General features: G+C 32.4%; 1 protein-coding gene across 1 annotated transcript in view; it reads left to right on the top strand.

Moving 5' to 3' along the window:
• Positions 1–26,291, top strand: part of TNKS (tankyrase) — a 176,742-nt gene that overhangs the window by 30,153 nt on the left and 120,298 nt on the right. Inside the window, exon 2 of the mRNA XM_039846461.1 lies at positions 148–372. Coding sequence (XP_039702395.1) covers positions 148–372 — 225 coding nt within the window. The remainder of the gene's footprint in view (positions 1–147; positions 373–26,291) is intronic.

The following is a 26,291-nucleotide window of genomic DNA, read 5'->3' as shown; positions in this document are numbered from 1 at the left end:
ATTTGAATGTCAGCTCTGTTTTTTTACCCTTTTGGCTGTAGAACATAGTACTTCGGTTCATATTTGTTGATATTGTTAAAAAAATTCTAATGGTTCTTTTTACAAAATTGATTTAGTGTATAAGATATTTCCCCTCTTAATTTTTAGGTTTTGGAAGGAAAGATGTCGTAGAACACTTGCTACAGATGGGTGCTAATGTCCATGCTCGTGATGATGGAGGTCTCATCCCGCTTCATAATGCCTGTTCTTTTGGCCATGCTGAGGTTGTGAGTCTGTTACTGTGCCAAGGAGCCGATCCAAATGCCAGGGATAACTGGAACTATACGCCTCTCCACGAAGCTGCTATTAAAGGGAAAATCGATGTATGTATTGGTAAGTATTGTAAGATCAACCTGACAGGAATAAAATTTTAAATAAAGGTTTAATATTCTCTCCTCTTTTTTATTGTGGTGGAAATAGTGTTCCCTTAGAATAAGTAAGGAGGGCTTTCTTACTTCTTATTCTTAGAAGCAATTCTTTTCCATCAAAAGGAAAGGAGAGAGATGATAATCGAAAGTTGGTTAAGAACAAGATTCACAACATTGACTTTCCAAATGCAAGTCAAATACTAACTGGTGTGGAACTAAATTTTGATGGATTACTGTTATCAAATTCAGTTAATTTGCAGTCTCATTAAAAGACTGCAAATTTCTATCCTAGCTTCAGTCAGAGTCATTATAAAGTACAAATTTTTACTAAATTGGATGACATATTTGGATGCTTTAGGTTGATTCAAGGAAAGTCGCCTAGTACTAAGGCAAAAAGCCTTTTTCTTTATGTTTCTAAAATTGAACACCAGCTATTTTATTAGTATTAGAAAGCTAGTACTAATGTGAGTGATTCAAACACAGTAGTTCAAAGCTTAATATTTTTTCAACATGTTCCATTGTCTAGAGGAAAAGTAATTTCAAACAAAATTGAACTTTTTAACCATTTCGGTATTAAGATTATATGAAATTATAGTTAATCGGCATTTTTCTCATATATATATATAAATATAACTAATATATGTATTTTAGATTTTGCTTTATTGTATTAAATTTTTCATTTCGAAATCTAAAACAAGCTTCTAGGGGACAAGCATAGTTTCTCTTGAGCGTATCATCTGGTTCTTCATACATAGGATGGTGGATGTTTGGTTAGCCCATGGCAGATTGGTTTACATAATTGTTGTCTTCCTGAGTGATATCCATTTCAGTCGAATCAGTATCCTTATGATAAAACTCAAATATATATGTCATTTTTAAAGATACAGTGATGGTGCCGTTAAGATTTTTTCCTTCTTAATAGCCATCTATTACAGCCTCTAAGATGTTTTTCAGTTTTCTTCAAATTATTACAATGCTTAAAGTATAACTTCTTTATCACATTCTCTGTCATTATCCTTTGCCACTTCGTTATCCATTGACGTGACCCTTTGGATACCCTGTCTGTTCTGATTTTTGACATCATCTTTCATTTTCAGTTGATTCTCCCATTGCCTACATTGGATTGGATTGTCACTACATAAAACTACCTTGAAAAGGTAGTTTTGGATTGTCACTACATAAAACTACCTTGAAAAGCTTGAACTTACAACATATTCTCTAATCACTAAAACTCTTAAGTAACTTGTGATAAGCTGTTATGGAACTTGATTTGTATTTCTGCCTAATCCTCTAGATTTTCAGCTTCCTTACCTTCGTCTTTTCTTATTTCACCTTGTCATATCCCTTGGAGTTTCCTGTCATTAGTCATAGACTTTTATACACTTTTCACTTTCTTGCAATATTCTTCTTTCTAGGCTTCAGGGTTCTATTTTCCTATCTGTACCTCTCTGAAATTTTTATTTTATCAGTGCTTTTAATATCTTATTGAAATTAATATTCCTCTCCTTTTTTCTCCTAATCACCCTCCCACAAGTACATAATAAAAAATGTTCATTATATCCCAGTTCTGTTGAAATAAAGGACTAGGTATAGGACTTGAATTTTTAAAGTATGGATTCCCACAGTCCCCTAGTCTTGCAATCCTCAGTAGGCTTTCGCAGCATATATTGCTTTCTTCTTTTTAAGTTCTTGTGCCTTATAAAAGTTGAAGGAAGGAGAAGGGCACCTTTGAATCTGTAATCAAAATATAATTGAAGATACAGCTGCTATTAAAGTATGTAACACAGTTATTGTGGGAAACAAGATTGGTTGTAGACTCTTCTGTACACTTAATTAGCTTTCAGGAACCTGTTAGGAGGTGTATCCTCAAGTACACTGAGACCTCTGATAGCTTAGCTTATATATCATACTTTCTGAATTTGAGTGTAGTTAAGAGGCTCTGAAATGTTTCTATTAGGCAGATTTCTACTTTGAGACAACTGGGTGAAAGAATTGGAAGCCTTGTTTTTTTCCCTTTTTGCTTGAATCTGACTGGTTTTGAGAGATTAGTATACAAACTTAATTTTTAAAATATTTTTGCGTAGATGATGAAATGCTGGCTTATTTTCAGGTTAATCATATCTATAAGTGATGTAGAATAGTGAATACATTTGATATTTTTAAAAATAGAGCGAAGCCATGTTACCACTGTCTTAAGGGGGGCAGCAGAATGGATTGCTTTAAAGCTCATGCTCTAGGCTTATATCCTGGCCCCACTGGTTACCTGTATTATGTGAGATCAGGGGGTACTTCCTTAACCTCTGTGTTTCATTATATGTTAAATGAGAATACCTCTCATACTTAACAGGGTTCTTGAGAGGATCAGCATGATGATAATATATGTAAAGTACTTAGAGTACCTGTATGGTGAACATTAAATAAATATTAGTTGCTATTCTTAATTACTATTATTATTGCTGAAATCTCAACCTGAATTATGAGTATGTGATATAGACTTCCTGATTTCTCCCATTTGCCCTTTATTAACATTTTTTTTAATGCCAGTTTAAAAGTCTAACAACCCATGTGTTTCATAGATGCTATTTAGCTACCACTGAAAAGAATAAAATACAGTCTGAGATTATTTTTAAAAAACTTTAAATGCCTATATAATTAAACCAGCTACTTAAAACAAAGGTCATAGAGTTCATTATAGTAATGTTGATGATATAATTTTTATACGTATTTAACAAGTCTAATTTTCTTTAGAAATCAACAGTTTCTGCCTTTAGATCATATTCATTTCTCCCTACTCTCAGATATAGTCTCAAAAAAATTAAATGATTTCTTCTTTTCTGAACATATATTATATGATTTTTTGAGACTACCCAAGTGTTAGTGCTTTGAAATTCCATTTTAAAAGCAAATTGTATATAGATCTTTCACAAAATCAACTGATATAAGATCTTGGAGTCATAATGGATGTTTTAAATTTTTTTTCCATTTTAAATTTGATTGACTACTACCCAACTCCTTTTCTGATTTTGGAGATTTAAAACTGGGTTGTCATTATGGGGAGGAATACAGAAGCTCATGGAGTCAGACCTTTCTTCTTTCTACCCTTTGGCAGTCAGGGATGGCCTTGGTTTGGTCAATCAGATGCCCTTTCTGTAAAGTAGAATTTTGAGTACAAAGTCTTAGAGATATTAAGGAATCATTCATAGCAGCAGTTTTTTGCTGCAGTGTTGGCAGTAGCCCAGCTGTAATGTTCCTACGAAAAGACAATTGTACGCCCTTCTACTTGTACTATAGCTTTTAATTTGTTTTCTAAGATTGGTCCTCCACTTTCCTTTCAGTTCTGTTTAAGGTAGACACAGTTGGTTTCTGTTATTTCCAAATGACTGTAACTAATACACATCTTGAAACACTAGCTAAGTGGAAGTTCTAGTATGGGGCCTCTAGAATAATGAAGAAATCTCTTGAATCTTTATTTAAGTCCCATTGCCTTCACACTACCTGTATCCCACACTCCCATCTCTCTTCATACTCTGCGATTCTCTTTGGAGACTTCTCGGTTCCTCAGAAGGGAGGGGACAGCATTCTGACTTCCACAGCAAATAGTCCCAAAGATAATAGAGGTATACAGTCTTATAACACCTGTGGGATTCTCACTGTTTGGAATATCCCAACATCTAGACCCATATATGAGAAATATCTCCCAGTATAGAGCAAAATATTAGTATACAGAAATCATGAAGCAAAAGATAAGTAAATCCAGGAAGTCAGCATTAGTTTAAAACTTAATGTAGATAGGAGTTCCAGAAGGTGAAAAAGAAAAAAAAACTGATGGAAGAGATCAATAATATTTAAACAAATAATAAGCAGAGAAAAAACCAGATCTTGAGCTTGAAAAGACTTATGGAGTTCCATGCTGTATTGATGAAAAGGCACAGTGAAGAAGATATATGAACTTTTCCAGTCATAAAAAATAAGTTGTCTACAAAGGAGAAAAAAAGTAGGCAAAGAATTTTCCATTTACAACAGTGAAAAGCTTGAGGACAGTGGAATACCTTCTAAAGACTCCTGGAAGAATTAAAACTGTAATTCTCTTGATAAAGAGAAGTTCTTCAGCTTTTTGGAAGTAAGAATGGCTGAATAGAGCAAGTGACATTATTTTAAAGAATAAAGCTCCTGCCACTTGCTTTCTTTCTCTTTCTCTATACTTTCAAATAATTCTTGGCTTCATTTGTCTTACATGCAAAGACTAAGGGGGTCCTTACTTGGAAGCCCAAAATTCAAATTTCTGCTTAAAATCTGTAACAATTAGAACTTTTAAAAAAATAGCTTCATTTTCCACACTCAATGGTATTATGTCATGCTGGTCGGAGTCAAGAGACCTGGGTTTTTGAGCAAGTTACTTATTCTCTTCCAGTTATTAAAATGGGGGTGACAACTATACTTCATGTAGGTATTAAGAGGATTAAAAGAGAGAATGCAAGTGAAGCACCTTAGTATAGTATCTGTGTAGACAGTTCTTTCATAATTTCTTACCCTGCCTTGCTTGCTTGTCTGATTTCTCTAACCATGTCTCACTTTACTAAACATGTTTCATTTTACTTCATAGCACTTATTATGTGGAATTATGCATTTATTTAATTATATATTTATTTGCTTGTTTTTCATCTCTCTATACTCTTTGCCACTCTGGCCTTGAATATAAACACAGGAAACTTGTCTGCCTTATTTTGCATTAATTTCCAGTATAATATACCTCTGTGTCCACTCAAAGTAAAATACTCTGTGACAGAACCTCATTGTGGTTTTAATTTGCATTTCCTTGATTAGTAATGTTGTCAAGCATCTTTTCATGTGCTTTTTGTGGCCATTTGTTTACATTTTTTAGAGAAATGTCTATTCATATCCTTTTTCCATTTTTAATTGGATTGTCTGTTACTGAGTTGTAAAGGTTTTTTATATATTGTAGATAGAAGTTAATAAATGATTTCACATATTTTCTCCTATTCTGTGTTGTCTTTTCACTTTCTTGATAATGTCCTTTGAAGCAAAAAAGTTTTTAGTTTTAATGAGTTAATAGTTAATTTTAAAAAGTCTGCTTTTTCTTTTTTTGCTTGTGCTTTGGTGTCATATTTAAGAATACATTGCTAGATCCCAGATTATGAAGATTTAACCCTATGTGTTTTTTCTAAGAATTCTATTGTTTTACCTCTTCATTTAGGTCTTTTACCCATATGGGGTTAATAGTTGTGTGTGATATAAGGGGTCCAGTTTCATTATTTTTCATGTACCTATCCAGTTTTCCCATTCAGATGTTCATAATATTTCTTTATAATACTCTTTATTTCTGTAAGATTCATATTAATGTACTCCTTTCATGTGTGATTCTAGTCATTTGAGTTTTTTTTTCTGGATCTGTTTAGCTAAAAGTTTGTCTGTTTATATTATTGTGCACATTGGTAGTTCTTTCCTATTTGTTGTATGGTGTTCTGTCATATGGATGTGGCACAGTTGGCGGACTTTTGAGTTGCAGATTGCAGGCTTTTATGAAGAGGGCTGCTGTGCACATTGGTTTATAGGTTTTGATGTGAACATATTGTTTGATTTCTCTCGAGTAGATGCCTAAGAGTGGAATTGCTGAGTGGAATGATAAACATGTTGAACTTTATAAGAAGCTGCATTATCTTGATGCTTGAATGTGTTGAGCATATTTTCATGTACTTATTAGTCTTTTGTGTATATTCTTTGGAAGATCTCAGTTCAGTTCTTTTGACCTTTTGGTTTTGGTATTATTTTTATTGAGTTGTGTTATTATTATCATATTGAGTTGTGTTAATTTTTTTTGTGTTATGAATATGGGTCTCTGTTGGAAGTGTATATTGTGAAAGCTTTCTTCCAGTGCTTTGCTTTTCATTTTCTTAATGGTATCTTTAGACAAGCAAAGGTTTTTAATTTTGGTGAAAAACAATTTGTCAATTAAAATAGAAAAGTATTTGGTGTCTCACCAGCATTAGAATAATAAGATTTCTATTAGACAATTATTTTTAGGTTAAAAACAGTTTATAGTGGGGTAAGATTATAGTTTTAATTACATTGCAAAAATGCAGGAAAACAGTTTTTTGGTTTAAGGATCTCTGAAGTGCTTTATAAAAACTCATTTAGGATCTTTTTTTTTTTTAATTAAAATGAAAGAATAAGCTACTCTATAATGAGAAATTGAATATATTATGTGCTTTATTTTCAAGATTTAAGAGTTAAAGTCTTTAATTAGAAAATAATTACCCAAAATATGCATGGTTATTTCCGTGATAACATTGTTTGCCCCTCTTATTTGGAAGTATATTTCTAGAATTTAGGAAATAGGTTATTTTTTGTAGCTTGTTGCCTGAAATTATTTCATAAAGGAAGACTCATTAATTCCTAATAGTTAAACATTTGTTTGGTTTGTGCTTTCCCTCTGCTTTTCTGAGATCAAAAGACACATAAATATTCTTAAAGCCGTTTCTTCATGTCATTGACTTTGGGAGAGTTCTCACAGCTTTCCATATTCCCACAGTATTGAGACAAATATGAACAGATTAAAGTATCAAGGACTAGTCTTTTTAGTTTTGGTGTATTCTAAAGCTCCAGTTTTTGTTGGCATCTAGAAGTAGAGTAGTCCCTCTTTCTACTGAATATATTTACTTTCATTTTATTTTTTTCCCCAACAAAATGTGAGTGGGAGCAAAATATGTAACTTCTGAGCAGAAATGTTAAGAATCAGAACACAGTTTACCATATTTTGTTTTTCCTTATCTTAGTTATTTAGGGTATCACATTTTAGCACAGAACCCTCTTCAGTCTGGGCCTGTGAGTAAAGGAACTCCCCTGCTGTTACTTTCTCAACTTATAGTGTTAGCAAGAAATGAACTTACTTTATTGAGATTCTAGAGCACTTTCTTACAGCAGCATAACCTAGACTACCCTGACTGATAACACTTTTTATGAAATTGAATTCATAAGTAACAATAAAGAAATGATTATTTAAGAATACTCACTTGTCTGGTTGCCATTAGGGAGAAAAATATAACTTGGAGCTGATCCCCAAGAACTAGGCCCTAAGCACAGTATAAAATACCTTCCTGTTTAACTAGCATATGCTTCTGGTACATACATAGTGATGAATTAAATTATAATTGCTGTAATCAAAATATATTTACTTTCTAATTCAGCCGTAGGACCAGGTGACAGTCTCTTAAATGGAATCAGGTAAGGTGTGAACTTGAGCATGCTCTAAATTGATTAGTGCATTGTTATATGCTTCTATGGTATTCTGCTTAGATCTTACTTGGTTCTTTATGTCTGACAGATTGTTCTTTGTGGTAGGGAACTAAAAATATTCTTATTCATTGTTGTATTCTCATTGCCTATTACCAGTATAGAATTGTATACTTAAGAAATATGTATGGAAAGATAAAGAAATTCACAAGAAGATGACTCAGTTCTTTCTGGCTTTTGTGCATTAGTCTGTATTAGTGTGAAAAATAAGGAAATTGAATAATTTTCTGCTGCTTCTTGATTAGGTGATATTTTTGAGGTTCTTTTACTTTAAAGTGGTGTGAATTTGCAGTATGTCCAACACTTCCATATTTGTATACAAATATAAAACACATTTTATAGTCAGATATACATTGTTAAATTATCTTCCATTTGTCAAATTATTATTCTTCATTAGAATGAGTTGTTGAATATTGATTCTAATCATGCTTTGACTTCTGGTTACAGTGGATTTTTTAGTAAAGAAATGGGCAAACATTTGTTGTTGTTGTTTGTAGGTTAAACCTATGAGTTACTCCTGTCAGGAACTGAGGTGTTGAGGTGAGGAGGAAGAAGAGAGAAAAGGATGATACTGGTAAATTTGTCAAAAATTGCTGTGGATAGATGATTATACATAATGGAGTGTTTCCCTTTAGGCAGCTCAAAGTACTTAGCCAGATAATTTCACTAATATTTTTACCTGTGTATGAAGCAGATGATTCAGATTTTCTACCTTTCACCAGTGAAGAAAGGAGATAGTTATTAGTTTGCCACAGTTTGTGGAGCTGAAATAAAGTTGTTACAATAGGAATGTTTTCTTTATTGAGAACTAACTGAAAGTTCTCTCTGCTTAGTGGGATTTAACAATACATTTTAAGCATGAAAAATTAAGTTCATTCTTTAAGTCTGCCAAATTCTTCTTTATTCTTAGTTTAGATCATCTAGTATTTAGCTAATTTAAAGTGGTAGGTAATTCTTTACCTAGCTTTACAAAAAAAAATCTTAAAATAATCTAGTAAAACGTAAATTTTTTTTTATTATTATAATTCATTCCTAAAGTAGTATCCCTCTTATAATTTCCTTATAACTCCATTTTGTATTTCTGCTATCTAGAAAGACATATGTAGTTCCTTGTACAAACTCTGCTTTAGTTTAAATTACTTGATCTCTTCCATGGTTATATGGCCATGTCCTTTAATGAAGTTAGAAGTGCTGGAACTTGGAGTGGGTTGGGATTTGGGTGGAGGAGCAGAAGGTAGGACCAGTGTTGGACTCCCTCTAGAACCTTCTTATCTACTGTTATTTTAAATATAGTATATTGAAAATTAACAACTTTCTGGTTTTGTCTTAACAGTATTAGAAACAATAGATGTTCATTAAAGAAAAATTAGAAAATACAACTGTTACACCTAAGCTGTCCCACATGATGGGCATTAAATGAAAATTAGTTAAAATTTTTAAAATTGAAAATTTAGTTTCTCAGTTGCGCTGGCCACATTTCAGGTTTCTCAGTTGCACTAGCCATATTTCAAGCTTAATAACTATATCTGGCTCTCGGTTATCAGAGAGTTCGGATATAGAAATTTCCATCATTGCAGAAAGTTCTGTTAGGCAGTGGTGTTAGACCTATGTACATAGTCTTTTGTAAATAGAACTGGGATCGTTCCATGCATACTGTTTTTTTCCTCTCATTTTTTCACTTTGTATTGAAAATGTATTTCATTTAATCAGTTAATATTTCTATCTAATGTCATTTTTAAAGGCTGTCAGGAATTACATATTAGATATATGTCTGTTATATAGACATAACCATTAGTTTTTAAATCAGTCACGTATTTTGGGCCATTTAGACAATTTCTGATTTTTCACTATTTTATAAACATTAGGCAATACCTTTTCCACTAAATACATGTACAAACTTTTAATTACTTTAGGATAAATTCTGGAAAGCCACAGCTTCTTAATAAGAACCAAAGAAATTGTAGCCGTTGGAGAATTCAATATTACGGCTTTTGATTTAGTCTGTCACATTATCTATCCACATGTCATCCATAAATGATTAAGGAAAGTCACTTCCCACACCTTTCTTACTCTTTACAAAAATTCACTTACTTTTGTTTCATAACTGTCTCATTCCTTTTTTCTGCCAGAATACCTCCTTTGGCATTTTTAACTGCAGTTTTCCATAGAAAAACTGAATTGGGATCTTTTAAACAAGTCTCAGTGTAGCATTTCATAAAAAAGTAAAAGTTGGCAAGATTCCATACATGTATACTTAAAAAGAAGAGCTAAGAATGATAGTAATTTTTCCCTTCTGAAATAATCCCCACCGTCACTGAACACTGTTATCTTGGTGACTTGTCCACTTATGCTCGGTTGCTTTTAAGAAGGTTAGAGTATTTATACATTTATCTAATAAATTTGGGACTACTTAAGTAGGCATTCTGGATAATGGTGGCAAATATACAGAGAGAGAGAGAGAGAGTTAGTAAATTTGTACATTGAATTTTATTAGAATTCCCAGAAAAGTGCCATTGTGAATGCTTTCATTCTCCTAAGGCCTTAAGAAATATGTCAAAATGCTTAAATGGAGTGGCGGGCGGGGGGGTGGGGGGGAAGCGGGTAATATTAAAGAACAAAACAACAAGAAAAACTTGATACTTTTTTTAAAGTGATAAAAGGCTTTGCTTATTGCTCAATCTGTCTATTAAAGGAATAATTATACATTTGCATTTAATTTTGGATTAACCATGATAGTTCAAAACAATCTGTGGATTTCATTGAGATGCCTGGCTTAAGTTTGGGGTTGTATGAAAATGATATTTTAGGCAAATGGCTCATGTAACCAGTCAGTTTTCACTTTACATGGTAATCATGTTATCTGAAACTCCTTGCATATTATAACTGTGTCCTCATTTTATGCAGTTCTGTGGGAACTGAGATTTCAGAGGCAGGTCCAGATTGGCAATGAAGATTTATGGAATCCTTCTCACTACTCATTCTTAGCTGACCAAAGTACAAAGTTGTTAAGTATATTAATTTCAGTATCAGGTTTTAAAAAAATATTTTATGTACTTTCTTTGTTCTTTGAGTTCTTGGAATCTATTAATCTTTTTTAAATAGAATGGTGGTAGACTTTTCATCTTTGAACAGAATCCAGAATTAAGAATGTAAACCTCACTGTGAGTCATTTTCATTCAGCTCTTAGATATGACAATATAATTAAGACATTAAAAAAAAAATCCCACTGTGTGTCCAAATATTTGTTTATTTTGTGTCAAACCTGAAAATTTCTAAATTTGCTGTGACAAAAATAATCATGGTTAGAGATAGAGGGAATGTATTTAATTTTGCCTGTTTGGGGCACAGTTTTTGAGTGTTGCTGTTTTGAAAGAATGTATTTGAGCATGAGGATTGAGGGAACAAGAGCAAGAAATACTCTAGTAGGTCGTATTTACCATGTCATTTCTGAGTCATGTTTTCATACTTTTCCACAGAATTTTTGTTTAAAAACTCTGTGGGGTTTGTTTGTTTGTTTATTTGTTTGTTTGTTTTGATGAGATTAGGAAGAGGACATTGGTCATAGGAGGAGTAGATAAGGTATTTAGAACAAATGTGTGCCTTATAGAATTCACATAAGGGGAAATGCTTGAATTTTACCTTTCTAGGGTGACCTTGGCTTATACTTGTATAGAATGATAAGGTACAAATTAAATACTAAGTTTTAGAATTAGGTATAATCATAACCACTTTATGATTTAAAACTGTGATCTTGCACAAATAATTTAGTTGTTTTGGTCCTCAATTTCTCATTTATAAAGTGGGCATCATGCCTACTGCAACAGGTTGTTATGAGAAGTTAAATGAAATAATAAAGCAGGTAGAGCTCTAGTAAATGCTTGTTTCCTTCCATCCTTATTTCCCTTAGGTGCCAGTAATCAGGTGTTCTCATGGGTCATTTTTGTATTCTGACACTCAGTAAAATCTGAATGACTGACTGGTTGGCAGTTACTGTATGCTGCTCTTTGTTACTGTCAGTGTGAATTAGTGTTACATCCTGTTTCATATCCTTTGTAATTTTGTAAACTTGAATTATGATTTGATACTACATGAAATCAGCTGCTTTTTCTTTTTCATTGCAATTTAGGTCTTTTAACCTAGTCAGTGGAGATGTTGCAAATAGTATAATGGAAAATTATTAATGTAGCTTAAATATTTTCCCAACAAATATTTCAGTAGGAGGAGTATGAAGTTCTAGTGACTTGCTGTGACTGAATATAAATTGTCTGAAAGCTTCACAAAAGTGAAGAGGTGTGAATAATGATTAATACTTTTTAAAGCAAATTAATTATGAACAAATCATTCTTCAGCCTGCTAGAGGGCATCATAGTTGCTGTTTCTGAAAATTGCAACCCACTAGAAACAAGGGAAGAGAAAGGGCAGAGGAGGAACTATGTTAAAAGAAAAAGGCAGTCTTTTCTTCCTCAGCATGGGGGAAAGGATCTGAGGTAGATAGGACAAATGTGATTGGATACTGTCATTAAGTATAATTGCTAATAAGATAATTTATTGAATCCACTAGAAAAACAAGTTTTAAAAAAATTATTTAGTAAATTTCCCAAAGAATGAAAACTTAAGAGTTATAGTCTTTGTCTCCTTCTGGTTGAAAGTACAACAAACAGTATATTGAAGTTTCAATCTATTGAATCAATTCTCAGAGATAGGAAAATAATAATGGGGATTTAATTTCTTAAGAAACTCAAGTTCAAAGCAGAATCAGAATATTATGGTACAGGTTCAATCCTATGTTACTTGTGAAAAATGTTTCTAAATGTGTAACTTTAAAGTTTGTTTAAAATAGCACTAAACCTGATTTTAATTAGTCTTAATGTTTATGCTAATGGGGAATTTGCCTGGAATACTTGTAAATTCTTGAGGCCTTGAGAGTGCAGAGGCGTTAATTTAAGGAAGGATTCACAAAGATTGGTGAAAGGTCTTGTCCTTCTCTCCCACAGACAGATTGAGAAGCACCTTTTGCATGTGGTCATTGTCCCTTTGAACAGTAAAAATTTCATGATCCTGTTATAAACTTATGTGGTTAGACTATAAAGTTATGTTTTATTCCTTATTAGTGTTTCATTTAGCTAAGTCTAGTCAAGTTTTAGAAAAAGTAATCTACCCCTAAATAAAAGGAAAGATAAAACAATAATTGACTTGGCACAAGTGAATTCATTGTTCCCAGGCTGTTGTCAGTTTGTCTTTACTTCAGTCCAACAGATATCTTTTAGCACTCTCTGTGTACATGATTCTATTTTTAAAAGGCAGATGGAAAGATCCTGATTGAAGGATGGGGGTTTATTGAGTCCCTATTATGTACCAAGAACCAATCTAGGTTTATATGTATTGTCTAATTCAATTATAACAGGAGTCCTCAGAGGTAGGTCGTATTTTATGAAAGAGGAAGTTGTAATTGACAGAAGTAAAGTTACTTGCCTAAGGACAGACAGTTGCTGAGTATAGAGCAGCATTCTAAAACCCAGGTTTGTCTGACTCTGGACAGTATTTTCTTTTGGACTTGACTCTTGGGGTTTCCAGGTAGAAAGAGATGTTTTATTATAATCATTATTATATTTATGCCAGTGCTTGCTTTACCTTATACTAAATCATGGTTTGTGTAAGCTGATTTCATAAATGTATTGTAGACTAGCTTAACTCTTCATTGCAAAAAGGATTTGAATATAAAAATCTGCTATATATAATACAGAAAAAGCTACGTCTAAGTTACTGTAGATGTAATGGGCCTTTTAACAAATTCTTGATTTTGTATATTTATAAGAGAACTTGACAATAGGAACAAAATTTTAATTGGAGGATTCTTTTATTATAAAATTTCATGTCAAAGTTTGATCATAAAGAACTAGTCTCATGTAATTTTAGTAAAATTTTATTTACTTGGATTAATTTTTTGAGTGAATAATTAAATATTTTCTAATGTCTATTAAGTCTTATATGCCCATGCTTACCATATGCTGGCCGCTGTTCTAAGAGCTCTTCAAATATTATTTGTTTTGTCCACGTAATAACCTTGTGAGGTAGATACTATTATTATCTCCTCATTTACAGATGAAGAAATGAAAGCACAGAGAGATAAAATAGCTTCTAAGATCCCTGAACTAGGAGGTAGCAGAACTGGAATTTGAACCCATGCAGTCTGGTTCCAGAGGACCGGCTCTTGACCGCAGCTGACCTTAACTATGGTATGTTGCCATTAGTAAGTGAAGCAGACTTAGTGGAGAATTCGATTTTTTGAACTAAAAAAAAAAAAATGCAGTTTTATTTTTATCAGTGAAGTTCAAAGAAAAAAGTTATAATGGCTATCTATCTAATGAGGCACATAAATGCAGATAGTTCATTGAAGTAAAATTAAGTAATGTTTCACAAATAAGCTAGTCCCAGATGTTGACAGAATTCTGAATTTTTGATGATTTTCTGTGAAAGACAAAGACTAAATAAAACGTGTATGATGAAAACCTGGACTTCTACATAGTCGAAGATTACTTCTTGACTATTTTACTTGACTTAATTCTACAGCCTTCATTGTCACAGATTCTAAATTAATGGATTTATTTTATGTTGGCCTTATTTATCTAATGCTATCACTATATTTAATGTTATTCACTTGACAGGAAGAACAATCTAATTATTATTTCTCCATTGGTTACAAATTAATTACTTTACATAGCAGTTTTAAGAGAAGTATTGTTTTGACAAACATACTTAAACAGCATGCAAAAGATAATTTCTGTCTGAGGAGAAATATCCCTCTCATTTCTCTCTCATTATAAAAATAATACATGTTTGTAATAAACAGCAATATAGAAATGCATAAAATAGGAAGTAGAAGTCCCAATTATTTCACTCTCAGAGATATACTTTTTGTAAACTTATTTGTTTATCATGTATAAATACATATATGTAATATTTTAAATTTAAGATTTGTTATGCAGTAGATACCCATTGAGGTATCTGCCCAAGAACTCTTCTCTCAGAAATAACGCCTCTTCCCCCATCACTATTGTTTTTATTGGCTCTTCCCACTTCTCTGGCTAAACTTTTGAAGTCTAGAACCAGATATTGAGATAAGCTGACCAAATTCTCTTTAGTGAGAGTGTGGAATTAAGATTCAGATAACACAGGTGTGCATGTTTGTGTTTCAGGGAGGGATAGTGGTGCTAGGAGACAGGATAGACAGCAGCAAGATAAATTTTTGGACACATTTCTGCCTTTGCTTTTGATGAGATACCCTTTTTCTTTAATAATTTTTCTGTTTTTTTTTAAAGCTAGCTAATTTAGTTTAGTTTCTTGTAATTAAAAAATCTCTGATAAAATCAGTATTCAAAGACATAGTCATAGATTATAGTGTCTTAAATTGAGGATTCTTAGAGATCATTTTTATTACCTAATATTCATTATTTACTATTGTTTTTTTAAATTACTAGTTACTGTTTTACTTTACTGAGTTACTATTTACTTCCTATTGTTTTTATTTTTTATTTTAATTTTTATTAAATTTATTGGGATGACATTGGTTAATAAAATACAGGTTTCAAGTATATAATTCAATAATACATCATCTGTATATCGTGTTGTGTTCTCACCACCCAAAGTCAGATCTGCCTTTACCCTTATCTACCAACCCTCGCTTCTTTCCCTTGAGTAACCACTAAACTGTTGTTTGTGTCTGAGTTTTTTTGTTTTGTTCATTTGTTGCTTTAAGTTTTATAACCCAGATATGAATGAAATCTTAAGGTTCTCAACTTTTTCTGTGTGACTTACTTTACTTAGCATGGTTATTTGAAGATCTATCTATGTTGTCGCCAGCGGCAGTATTTCAACTTTTTTTATGACTGCGTAGTATTACATTGCATATACGTACTAAATCTTTATCCAATTGTCTATTGAAGGACACTTCAGTTGTTTCCATTTCTTGACCAGTGTGAATAATGCTGCAATGAATATTGAGGTACATATATCCTTATGGTTAAATGTTTTCATTTGTCCATAATTAGAGGGATTGCTGGATCATATGGTAATTCTATTCTTATTCTTATTAAGTAACCTCCATACTGTTTTTCACAGGGGCTGTACCATCCTATTATGTTTTTAAGTTAGAAATCTTTCTTCAAATGAAATCTAATGCAGTAACCCAATATATAAAAGTGTTCAGAGAGTGGGGAGAAACATAAGCCTTCATGTATTCCACCTTGCATAAGTATGTATGTGTGTGAGCCGGGGTAGCTGTAGATCCTTAAGAACCTAAAGAGCAATGGTTTCAATTAGGAGATATTTTGCCTCTTGAGGGGTTATGAGCAATGTCTAGAGACATCTTTGGTTGTCACAATGGGGCGGAGGGTTATTGACTCTGGTGCATAGAGTTCGGGTACTGTTAAACATCCTATAATGCATGGGACAGCTCCTCACTGCACTTCAAGCCAAGCCAAATCCTGAGTAATTTGGCTGGTAAAGATTCAACAAGCCAGTCTTAGATTTAGATAGATAGTTTACGACTCATAAATATAGACAGTGAAAAGAAGAGTAAGTCAAAGATACCAGCTCCTTGTGGTCCTTGTACCACACACCAAAAAGGATGACAATGAAAGATAAAGGGCCCGATGACTGCAGCACGAGTTGTAGGATACCCTTTTGCTGAAGAGCCAATAGAAGGGAAGAGGAGGAAAGTCCCATACTCATCACAAGTGGAAAGTGATGACAGCCTTAAGGGGATGTGGAAAGGTGAGTGGAAGATGGCCTCAGAATAGCTCCTGGCAAGTCTCTCATCCTTATTCATTTAAAAGATGACAAGGTGTTGACCAAGACTCAGATAAACTATGATTCAAGTCTTGAGTTAGCATATGAGGATACTTGCAGAGTCTCCAGGGCACCATGGTAGAGCCATTACCCCACACTTGCAACAAAGAATTAATCTGGTCCAAATGTCAGTGGTTCCAAGGTTGAAAAACTGCTCTAGAGTAGTGCTGTTCAATAGGAAAGTATTGCCAGACACAAAAGTAATTAAAAAACTTCTAATAGCCACATTAAAAAGAAATAGGTGATATTAATTTAATAATGTATTTTATTTAACATGTCTAGAATATTATTTCAACACATAAGGAGTATAGAACATTATTAATGAAGTTTTAAAAATTTTTTTCAACCAAGTTTCTGAAATCTGGAGTATATTTTATTCTTAAATCATATCTCAATTTAAACAAAATTTTCATCAGTAATACATGATCTATGTTTAGATTTAATAAAATTTATAGTTGAAAAAGTAGGTTCATATATTTAAGATGTTCCAAACATTTTTCAATAAGTGAATCATATATCAGTTTTAAAATTTAAATTTATTAAAATTAAATTGATAATTTAGATCATCAGCCTCACTAGCCAGATTTTAAGGATTCAACTCCCACATATGGCTAGTGGCTACCATATTGGACAGTATAGCTCAAGAATACTGGGAAATCACTAATCTTAATTTATGGCTAATGAGACCAAGCTAAGACCACACAGCCATTACTTCAAAGCTTTTCTCCTGAAACCCAGCTTGCTCAGTTCTCTACATTTTACTAGAATACCTGTTCTTAATTCTCCATTTTAGAAGAGCTTTTAAACTAAGTCACATTCGTCACATTATATTATGACGTCCTCAGAGGTTTCTCCAAAGGGTATTGATTGAGATGAAAAAAGCTGACTTCACTCAGTGAATGTCATTCAGTGAAAAGATATCACCGAGCATCAAAGAAATGTCTAGCTTGTGTTCTTAAGAGAAACTTACTTATTAATATGAATATATTAAAAGAGAACAGAATTGATCATTTTTTTCTGAGTCTCAGATTTAATTTTATACAGAGTCAGTGTTTATCTCCTATGAATGTCAGAATTTTAAGAATTTAAATTTATTTGGAGGTGGAAACTGCTGTGAAAAAGATGGATCATAATAATTGAAGAGAATTTTAAAAAGAAATGTAAAGAGGAAATAAAATATTTTTAAAATGCAAAATTTTACAAATGAAAATAAACATTAAATTTATATCAAAGAGTTTCTTTGATTTAGCTAGTCAGACCTGGTATATCTTGGTTGCAGAGTAGTATTAGAAAAATTTTGAATGTGTGTACTTTACTATTACTATTTTTTTAAAAATAATTTTTGAGGTATAACATAATTTAATAGATGTTACCTCAATAAATTTATCCCAAGAATAGGGATATATTGGTTTTACAGTAGCAAAATAATTGCTTTTTGTAAATATACATGGTAACAGTTATAATTAAATCATTGCTTGATATATGCTATATACTATAACATGTGACTGTAGTTAGGGTAGGCTCACAAATTATCTCCCATGTATTTTGTATACTGTTACTCTGTTAACTTTTGTACTCTTGAGTTGTCAGCTGTTTTTTATAGTAGTTGTTCTGAATTTATATGTGTAATTTTTTTCTGCATCATTGAGTTTATACTGTTTGGGCTTCTTGATCCTATAGATCGGTGTCTTTTCTTAGTTCTGTGAAAATCTTAGGCATTATCTCTTTAAATATGTAAGTGTTTTCTTTTTATTTTAAGACTGATTACAGCATGATCGACCTTCTCACTCCATCCTTTGTCCACGATTATCTCTCCATGCAGCATTCTTGGAAATATCTGTTGACATGAATTCTAATTCAATGATTTACTCTTCATTTGTTTCTAATCAGTAGTTAAACCACTCTATTGAACTTTTAAAAATCAACTTTATTGAATTGTAACATAAAATGAGTATGAGATAATGAAATAAAATGCATCCATTTTAAGTGTACATATTGATGAGCTTTGACAAATGTGTATACCCATGTAACCACCACCGCAGTCAAAATAATAGAATGTTTTCATCTCTCTAAAAAGTTTTTTTAATGCCTATTTTCAGTCAGTTTTTTTCTCCACCACCCCAGGCAACAATTGATCTGTTTGTAATTGTAGATTAGCTTTCTGTTCTATAAAGATGTTCTTTAATGTCTGACCTCTTTTGCTTACCTTAATATTTTAGAGATTTTATCCTTCTTATATGAGTCAGTAGTTCATTTCTTTTTATTGCTGAGCAGTATTCTGCTATATGGATGGATATATCACAATTTACTTATCCTTTTATCCATTGGTGGATATTGAAGTTGCTCCTCGGTTTTTACTATTATAAATAAATGAATATTCATGTACAAATCTTTCATTTGAACACATTTTTTTCCCTTTCGGCTAAACACCTAAAAGTAGAATTGGTAGAACATGTAGTGATATATACCTACCTTTATAAGAAACTGCCAAACTGATTTCCAAAGTGGTTACACCATTTTAAATGCCCACCAGCAATGCATGAGAGTACCAGTTTAGTACATTTGATATTGCCTATCTTTCAAATTTGTGTTTCTCTGTTGATGAATGATTTTGAGCATCTTTTCATGTATTAGTAATTTGTATATCTTTTATGAAGTATCTTAGTCTTTTGCCCATTTTTCAAACTGTGTTGTTGTTTTATTGATTTATAGGTGTTCATTATATAACATGGATCTGCATTCTTTATCAGACATATTTGTTACAAGTGTTTTGTTCTAGTCTCTGGCTTGCCTTTTTCTGTTCTTAATGGTGTCTTTTGAAGAGCTGAAAGTCTTAATTTTGATGAAGTACAATTTATCAATAATTTCTTTTGTGGTTTAGGCTCTTTATCCTAAGAAATCGTTTCTATCTCAAGGTCATGAAGATTTTCTTCTGTGTTGTGGTCCACAGATAATACTGTTTTATCTTTTATATTTAAGTTTATGGCTCATCTGGAGCTAATTTGGTTATATGGTATAGAGTAAGAGTCAGATTTTCTATATTTTTTTCTTTTCTATGTTATTTCAGTTATTTCAGCATGATTTGAGTATTTTTTTTTTCCATCATTGAATTATGTTGCCTCCTTGGTAGAAAAGTCAGTTGGCCATACATGTGTTGATCTGTTTCTTGTTCCATTGATCTAAATATCCTTATTACAATAATACATTGTCTTAATTTCTGTAGCTTTGTAATAAATCTTGACATTACGTAGTTTGATTCCTTTAACTTTTCAGGTCTAGAATTCCCACTCGATTATTAGAGTATATCTCTCTGTTGCTTCTTTATGCCATATTTTCCTTTAATTCTTTGAACTTATGTATAATAGTTGCTTTAAAGCCTTTGTCTGTTAAGTCCAACATCTGGGCCATCTTGGATATGATTTCTTTTGACTGCTTTTTTGTTGTTCTTGACTGTGGGTCATGTTTTCTTTTTTCTTCATATGTCTAATAATTTTTTACTTAATAGTAGACATTGTAGAGACTCTTCAATATTATTTTCACTTATCTTCCTCTAAAATATGTTTATTTTTGAAAATGTTAGCAGAGTTCAATTGCTGGCAAGTCACCTTGAGCTTCTGGAAGTTTGGTTTTATACTTTGTTAGTGCATTTCTGTGGAAAGCCCAAGGTGTTTCCAAAATTTCTCTGACATAGTGCAACCGAGTTTCCAGATTGTAGCTCTCCCGCAGATCTTGTTGAGGTTTGGTTTTAGAGTTTATTAGGGTGTGCCTAGACTGAGGCTTGTTCTAGGACAGACATTTAAAAGTACTTGGCATCTTTGCATTCTTAAATGTCATTGAACATTCTGAAGAGCTTTTGTTTATATGGGTTATATATAATATATTGGAAATCAAAACTACAAAGTTTTTTAAAAAGTTGCTAATTTGTTTAGCAAATGGCAAATTCAGTATTTGCTTGAAAGCTTAAATTTTATCCTTGACATTTTAAAAACATGTCTGCCAGATATTCAAGTCTGAATAATCATAGTATTTCTGTCAGTTTTTCTTTTAATTAAAAATAATGCTTCATGACAAATGGCTAGTTCAGCTTGCAACTCCAGTAATCACACAATTTTTTTCCTTTAGACAACCATTGTTATTTAGATATGCAGCAGACGTTCTTATGCATTCTTCCCAGTTCTTTACAGAGAATATTTAAAATATGTGTATCCAAGGATTAAGATCTAATAAAATTAGTAATTTTTGCTATGTGATCACGGGCATTCTAAAATGAAATTGCCTTTTTTTTTTTTCTTTTACTGCAAATTCATGGTAGTGAAGAATGCAGTGATCACTATTAAAGTTTGGTGCCACTGCCTTGATTTATGATAAGTTACCAGCAGTATTATCCTCTTTTGCTTTTACACCATCAATGCAAATGTTAGTACAGTGAAACAAGGAAACTATGTTAAAATATTATGAAAATACTTTTAATGTTGTGGACCCCAGCTCTCCGCTCTAGAGTATGATACTTATTCATAACAAAAATGTCCTTCCTGTTTTAAGTTTCACCAAGCATGTCAAGGGTGTTTTTAGGACCCCTTTACCCTCTTAAGGCCAGAATTTCAGTTTTTTTCAGCATTACTGTCACCCCTAACACTTCTTGTCTGCTAACTCTTTTATGCTCTCAACTCATAACAGCTATTATCTGTTAAGCGTCAGGTGGTCTTACACATATGCCGCCCAGCCCATAGCCATGTTACCACAGGGAACCCTTACACAGACATTTGGGGCCTGCTCTGTGTACAAGTCTCTTCTCTCCAGCTTCTCCCACCCAGCAGATCCAACTTGTTCATTTGCCCTGAATTCAGATTTCTGTCTTCCCAGCTCAGCATAACCACCATATTCTGCTCTGATTCCAGTTGTATTCATAAGGTTGGCAAATTGTCTCAGGCAGAGTTGAGTGATTATGGTTCCATCGTTTGAGTTTCTTTTTCAAGGGTCACAGTCGAGCACTGTTATTGACCACTGCCTTCAGTTGCTTCCATATTTTGTCCAGTTTTATAATTGTTTATGTCAGAGAGCAAAGGCTGTCTAATACCATGATTATTCCTTCATGGCTGGAAACAAGTTTTCAATTTTAGTTATTGTATTTTTATTTCTAGAGATCCTTTTTGGTTCTTTTACAATAGAAGTATCTTTCAATTTGTCTTTTATTTCATTAAACATAATAAACATAGTTCTGATAATTCTAGTATCTGAAGATTTTATAGATCTGTCTTTATGTTGTCTGTTGTTGCTAGTTGTTTCTGCATTTTAGATTACTTATGTGCCTGATTATCTTGGCTATGTTCTGGACATTTTACCATATATTTTTTAATAGGAATTTTTTTTTGGCCTTTGATGAAGAAGGTACCTTCCACTGAGAGAATAGATGTATACGTCTGCCAGATGCCCTAGCATTACTGCTAATCTGGAACTACTTTAAATCCAATTTAGGACTTCAAATAGGCTGGACATCCAAAGTTTCCAACCAGAGCTATGATTCTGTACTAGGTTTAGTTCACATCCACTTTATCCTCATTCTGAGGGTACAGCCCTTATTGTGTAAGGAGAGCCTTTGTTAGAATTCTTATTTTTTTTTAGGTGGGAGGAGGAAGTGCTGGGCATTGATTACTGTTTCCTTTGCTCCGTTAGACATTGAAAGGACAGTTTATATTTTTCCGAGTCGGTAATTGCTTTCAAAAAGCAGCTTGCATACATGTTTACCCACTGGATTCCCTTTTTTGCCTGAATTTGGGGCTGGTAATTCTTTAACTATCTCATAAGCTCTTAGATGATTTTAAGAAGTTAAGTTTTTGTTTTTGTTTTAAACATGTTTCTCTTCATTGTTTATAGCCTAAGGGTTAGTAGACATAAGCTAGTCTGAAAATGGGACATTGTGTCATTTAAAACTTAATTTAAATTCCATAAGCCATATTGCTTTAGGATAGCATTGGTTACTTGAATTTTCATTTTTACTGTTAGTGATACATCAACTTTTAATGATTTTTTTAGAATAAAATGTTAGGTTACTTTTATGCTGTAGTAAATAAAGTATATCTTGAATGAAAAGATAAATGACAATGAAAAGATAATGGCTTTTCAAAAAAATGTACAGTATATAAATATGTACAGTATTATAGTGGTATAATATTATACTGTTAGATAGTATTATACCACTATGATATTATACATATTTCTATAGAAGAGGAGGCCTGAATATGTATTAACTGCAAGGCATATTTTATATATATGTATATATATATATATACATATACACACACACATATATATAATTTGTCTCTTAAAACCACGTGTGTTGATGAGAGTCCTTTAAAAGAATAATTTGTCTCTTAAAACCACGTGTGTTGATGAGAGTCCTATACATTGAAGATCATAACTAGTCAAAATTTGAACCCTTGATATTTTGCTCCAGAATTTATTTTATTTGCTAAAATATTTATTGAACTTGGTCTTTTGTCTGATTCGACTTTTGAAACTCAGTCAAATGAATATCTCTATACTTTTAAAGAGTAAGATGACAATGTAATACTTGGAAAACATTTTAACATAAATAGAACTTATTTTAAAATTGACTTTATTACGAGGAGCAGTTTTAGACCCTTAATGTAGCTCTAAAATTCACACAACAAAGAATTTATAATATTTTAAAGTGAAACTACACTGAAACACATTTGATAATTTACCCAAAAGCCTTACTACATTTTTAGTTTGGAAGACTCACATCATTTCTATTCTAACTTCTTAAATCAGTTAATAACATTCCTGTAGTTAAATGCAACATATCGTAATAGCACTTTGTATTTTTCTGGGATTTTTGACAGGATGAGGCCTTGCATATGTGTGGAATTATTTTTATTTGGAAGAATTAAAATGATGTGAGTGCTTAAATTTAATAGTTTTGAGGCATTAAATAAAATAACTTTAGTCTGTTACTACATTTGTCACAGGCTAAAGCCATGCTTTCTGAGTCTGGCTTACTGTAGATGAACATTTGTACCAGGTAGTAAGAGAATCACATGTCCTAGCTATAAGTTATTTTGCGAATGATATTTTGAATATTGTGATCTTACCTTAGTTTTAACAATCTGTTGTTATGCCAGCTGCTGTATTTTCTTCATCTTTCTCACCTCAAAAGAAGATAAATGAATTTGAGATATCTCAGTAGGACAACTGGATATAGCCAAGTTGTTTGAGATTTGAGGTTTGATAATGCCCTAATTGGTACAAGGAGATAGTACAAGGAGATTTTGAATGGCCAAAGTAATCTTGAATTTACGTGCTGAATGTTACTCAGATTTTAATTTCCTTGTTTTTATTTTAAACCTTACTTTGTTTATTGTCTCTATATTTTGGGAACTTTGCTTCAGACATCTCTGCTACTTTCAAAGAATCTGTTTTATATTGGTGTGCTGTCAGTGTTTATTGATTTTCCAAGATGAATCTCTAATTGTATTATGTATTAGTAGTCACATTTTATTATTCCCTTTGGTAGCCAAGAACTTTGAGAGCAAATTTTGAAGCATCTAGAATCGGAAGTCCTCCATGCCACCACTTCAAAGACAGACTAACATTCTTGAAAGCCCTTGTTGTTACCTTTGACTCACGTACGTGCTGTTCTTCTGGTATTAAGACACCTTTTTTTTTTTTTTTAAAGAGTTTAGATCTTAATGCTTGAGGTCTTTGGCCATAACTCTCAAAGTAGTATCAGGGATTTGCTGCCTCCTCTTAGATATCTAGAAATCATCTATCTAGTCTATTTCCTTCACTTCTTAGACCTGGGAACTGAGACTCAGAGAATCGTACAGCCCTGGTTCAGTGCTTCTCAACTGCCTGTTGTGGAAGACCAGATTTTTTCCTACCCAATGTACGACAGGCCAATAATTTTGTAAACTATAATTAAAATGAAGTATTAGAAAAAGTAATTTTCAAATGACATACACAGTTTTAAATGCGTCCTCTTAATTTCTGTGCTTATCTCAATGTAGATGGATTACAAAGAGTTCTGGGACTAGAATAGTCCATAGACAACACATTATATATCACTGCCCATGGTTGGGTTGTGATCCATGAGTCGAATTCAGCTCATTGCTGAATTGTTTTTTATTATGTCCTGCAAGCTAAAAATTGTTTTTATATTTTAAAATGATTTTTAAAATTTCACAATAATAATATTTTGTGACATGTAAAAGTTATATGAAGTTTATATTTCAGTGTCCTTAAATAAAGTTGTATTGGAACACAACCACACACATTTTTTTTTAAGTATTATCTGTGGCTTCTTTTCTCCCAGTAATTGGGGGATTGAGGCAGGATGAATAATTGAGAATGAGACCATATGGTCTACAAAGCCTAATATATTTACTGTCTGTCCCTTTACAGTAAAAGTAAAGATCTGAAGATCTGGCTGTAGGAAAATAAATAGTGGTAGTGTCGAAAGTGCAAACTGGGTCTACATTTTTAAAAATGTGCTTTAAATATTACCATTAACTGATATGTATTATGCCACTTTTGTTCTCATTTAATCCTTTCAGCAATCTCTTTATAAAAGTTAGATAAGTTTAGATCCTTCTGATCTAGTTTTAGTTACTTTTCTTGTTCCTAAAACTCTTAACTCTGTTGAGGATTTTTTAAAACTCATGTCTGGTGAATTAATGGTTAAAACTTTTTCTAATGTGGATTTTGTTGTCAACATCTGGTTCAGAAAATTCAGCTTCCTCTTCCCTGCAGTAGATGTTTCTGTGTGTTCAGGTCAGATGAAAGAGATAGGTATGACTCAGAAATGTTTAGAAAACAGATTATTTCTATTAAAAAGATTGCTCCTTTAAAAATCACCTAAAATAAAGGAAAACTGCAGCTAAACTGCAGTGGCAGATTTCTATTGCAAAATAGTAAAGGTAATAGATAAAATACTGGTTACAACAGAAAAGATTATGGTTTTAGGTGACTTTTGGAGGAACAATAAGTCTTTCATTGTTTTGCTTCTACCATTCATTAAGCTGCAGAATAAAAGTTCCCATCATATTATTGTCAAGTCTTGTTAAATTAACATACTGCTTTACTTCTTGTTAAAACAGGTTCTGAAGTTCTGATGTACGCAGTAAAAACTCCGCTTTTCATGGTAGCTGTTATTTCTTTGTTTTCCTACCCTTTGCATGGAATCACTCAGCAACTAAATAAAGATATAGTGATAGCTTTCAGCTTTACATTTGATACATGAGTCTGCTTCATGATAAGGACCCTTTAAAAGCCAGATCTCCACACTGGGATTTCTTCCTGGAATAAAAAAATATGTTGCTGTGAAAGCCTATTCATTATGATGAAAGAGTTAACTACAGTTTGATGTTGTGGTATTTCCTATTTTATTCTACTTACTCTTGAGTCAGTTTATAAATGTCTGGTAAATAATTATGTTCATTGGTTACATTCAATAATAGAATAATATGGAAAGCTTTGACAAAATCTCACTGTATATTTTCAAGACATGGCTAGTCTTTATTATCCCAAATCTGAAACTACGTAAGATTTAATGCAAGAGATGTTGATAAACACTGTCCCAGCAGTTATGTCCTAATTCTAGATAAGGTTCTTCCTTTGTATGTTCTAACAAAGGCTTTGACTAGATAGCTTATGCATTAAAGAAAGAGAAAGTGCTGTATAAATAGCGTAACTTATTACTTAATAATA

This window comes from Pteropus medius, unplaced genomic scaffold (assembly GCF_902729225.1).
Source record: "Pteropus medius unplaced genomic scaffold, Ma_sr-lr_union100, whole genome shotgun sequence".
NCBI classification, from domain to species: domain Eukaryota; kingdom Metazoa; phylum Chordata; class Mammalia; order Chiroptera; family Pteropodidae; genus Pteropus; species Pteropus medius.
This window is presented reverse-complemented; position numbering and strand designations above follow the sequence as displayed.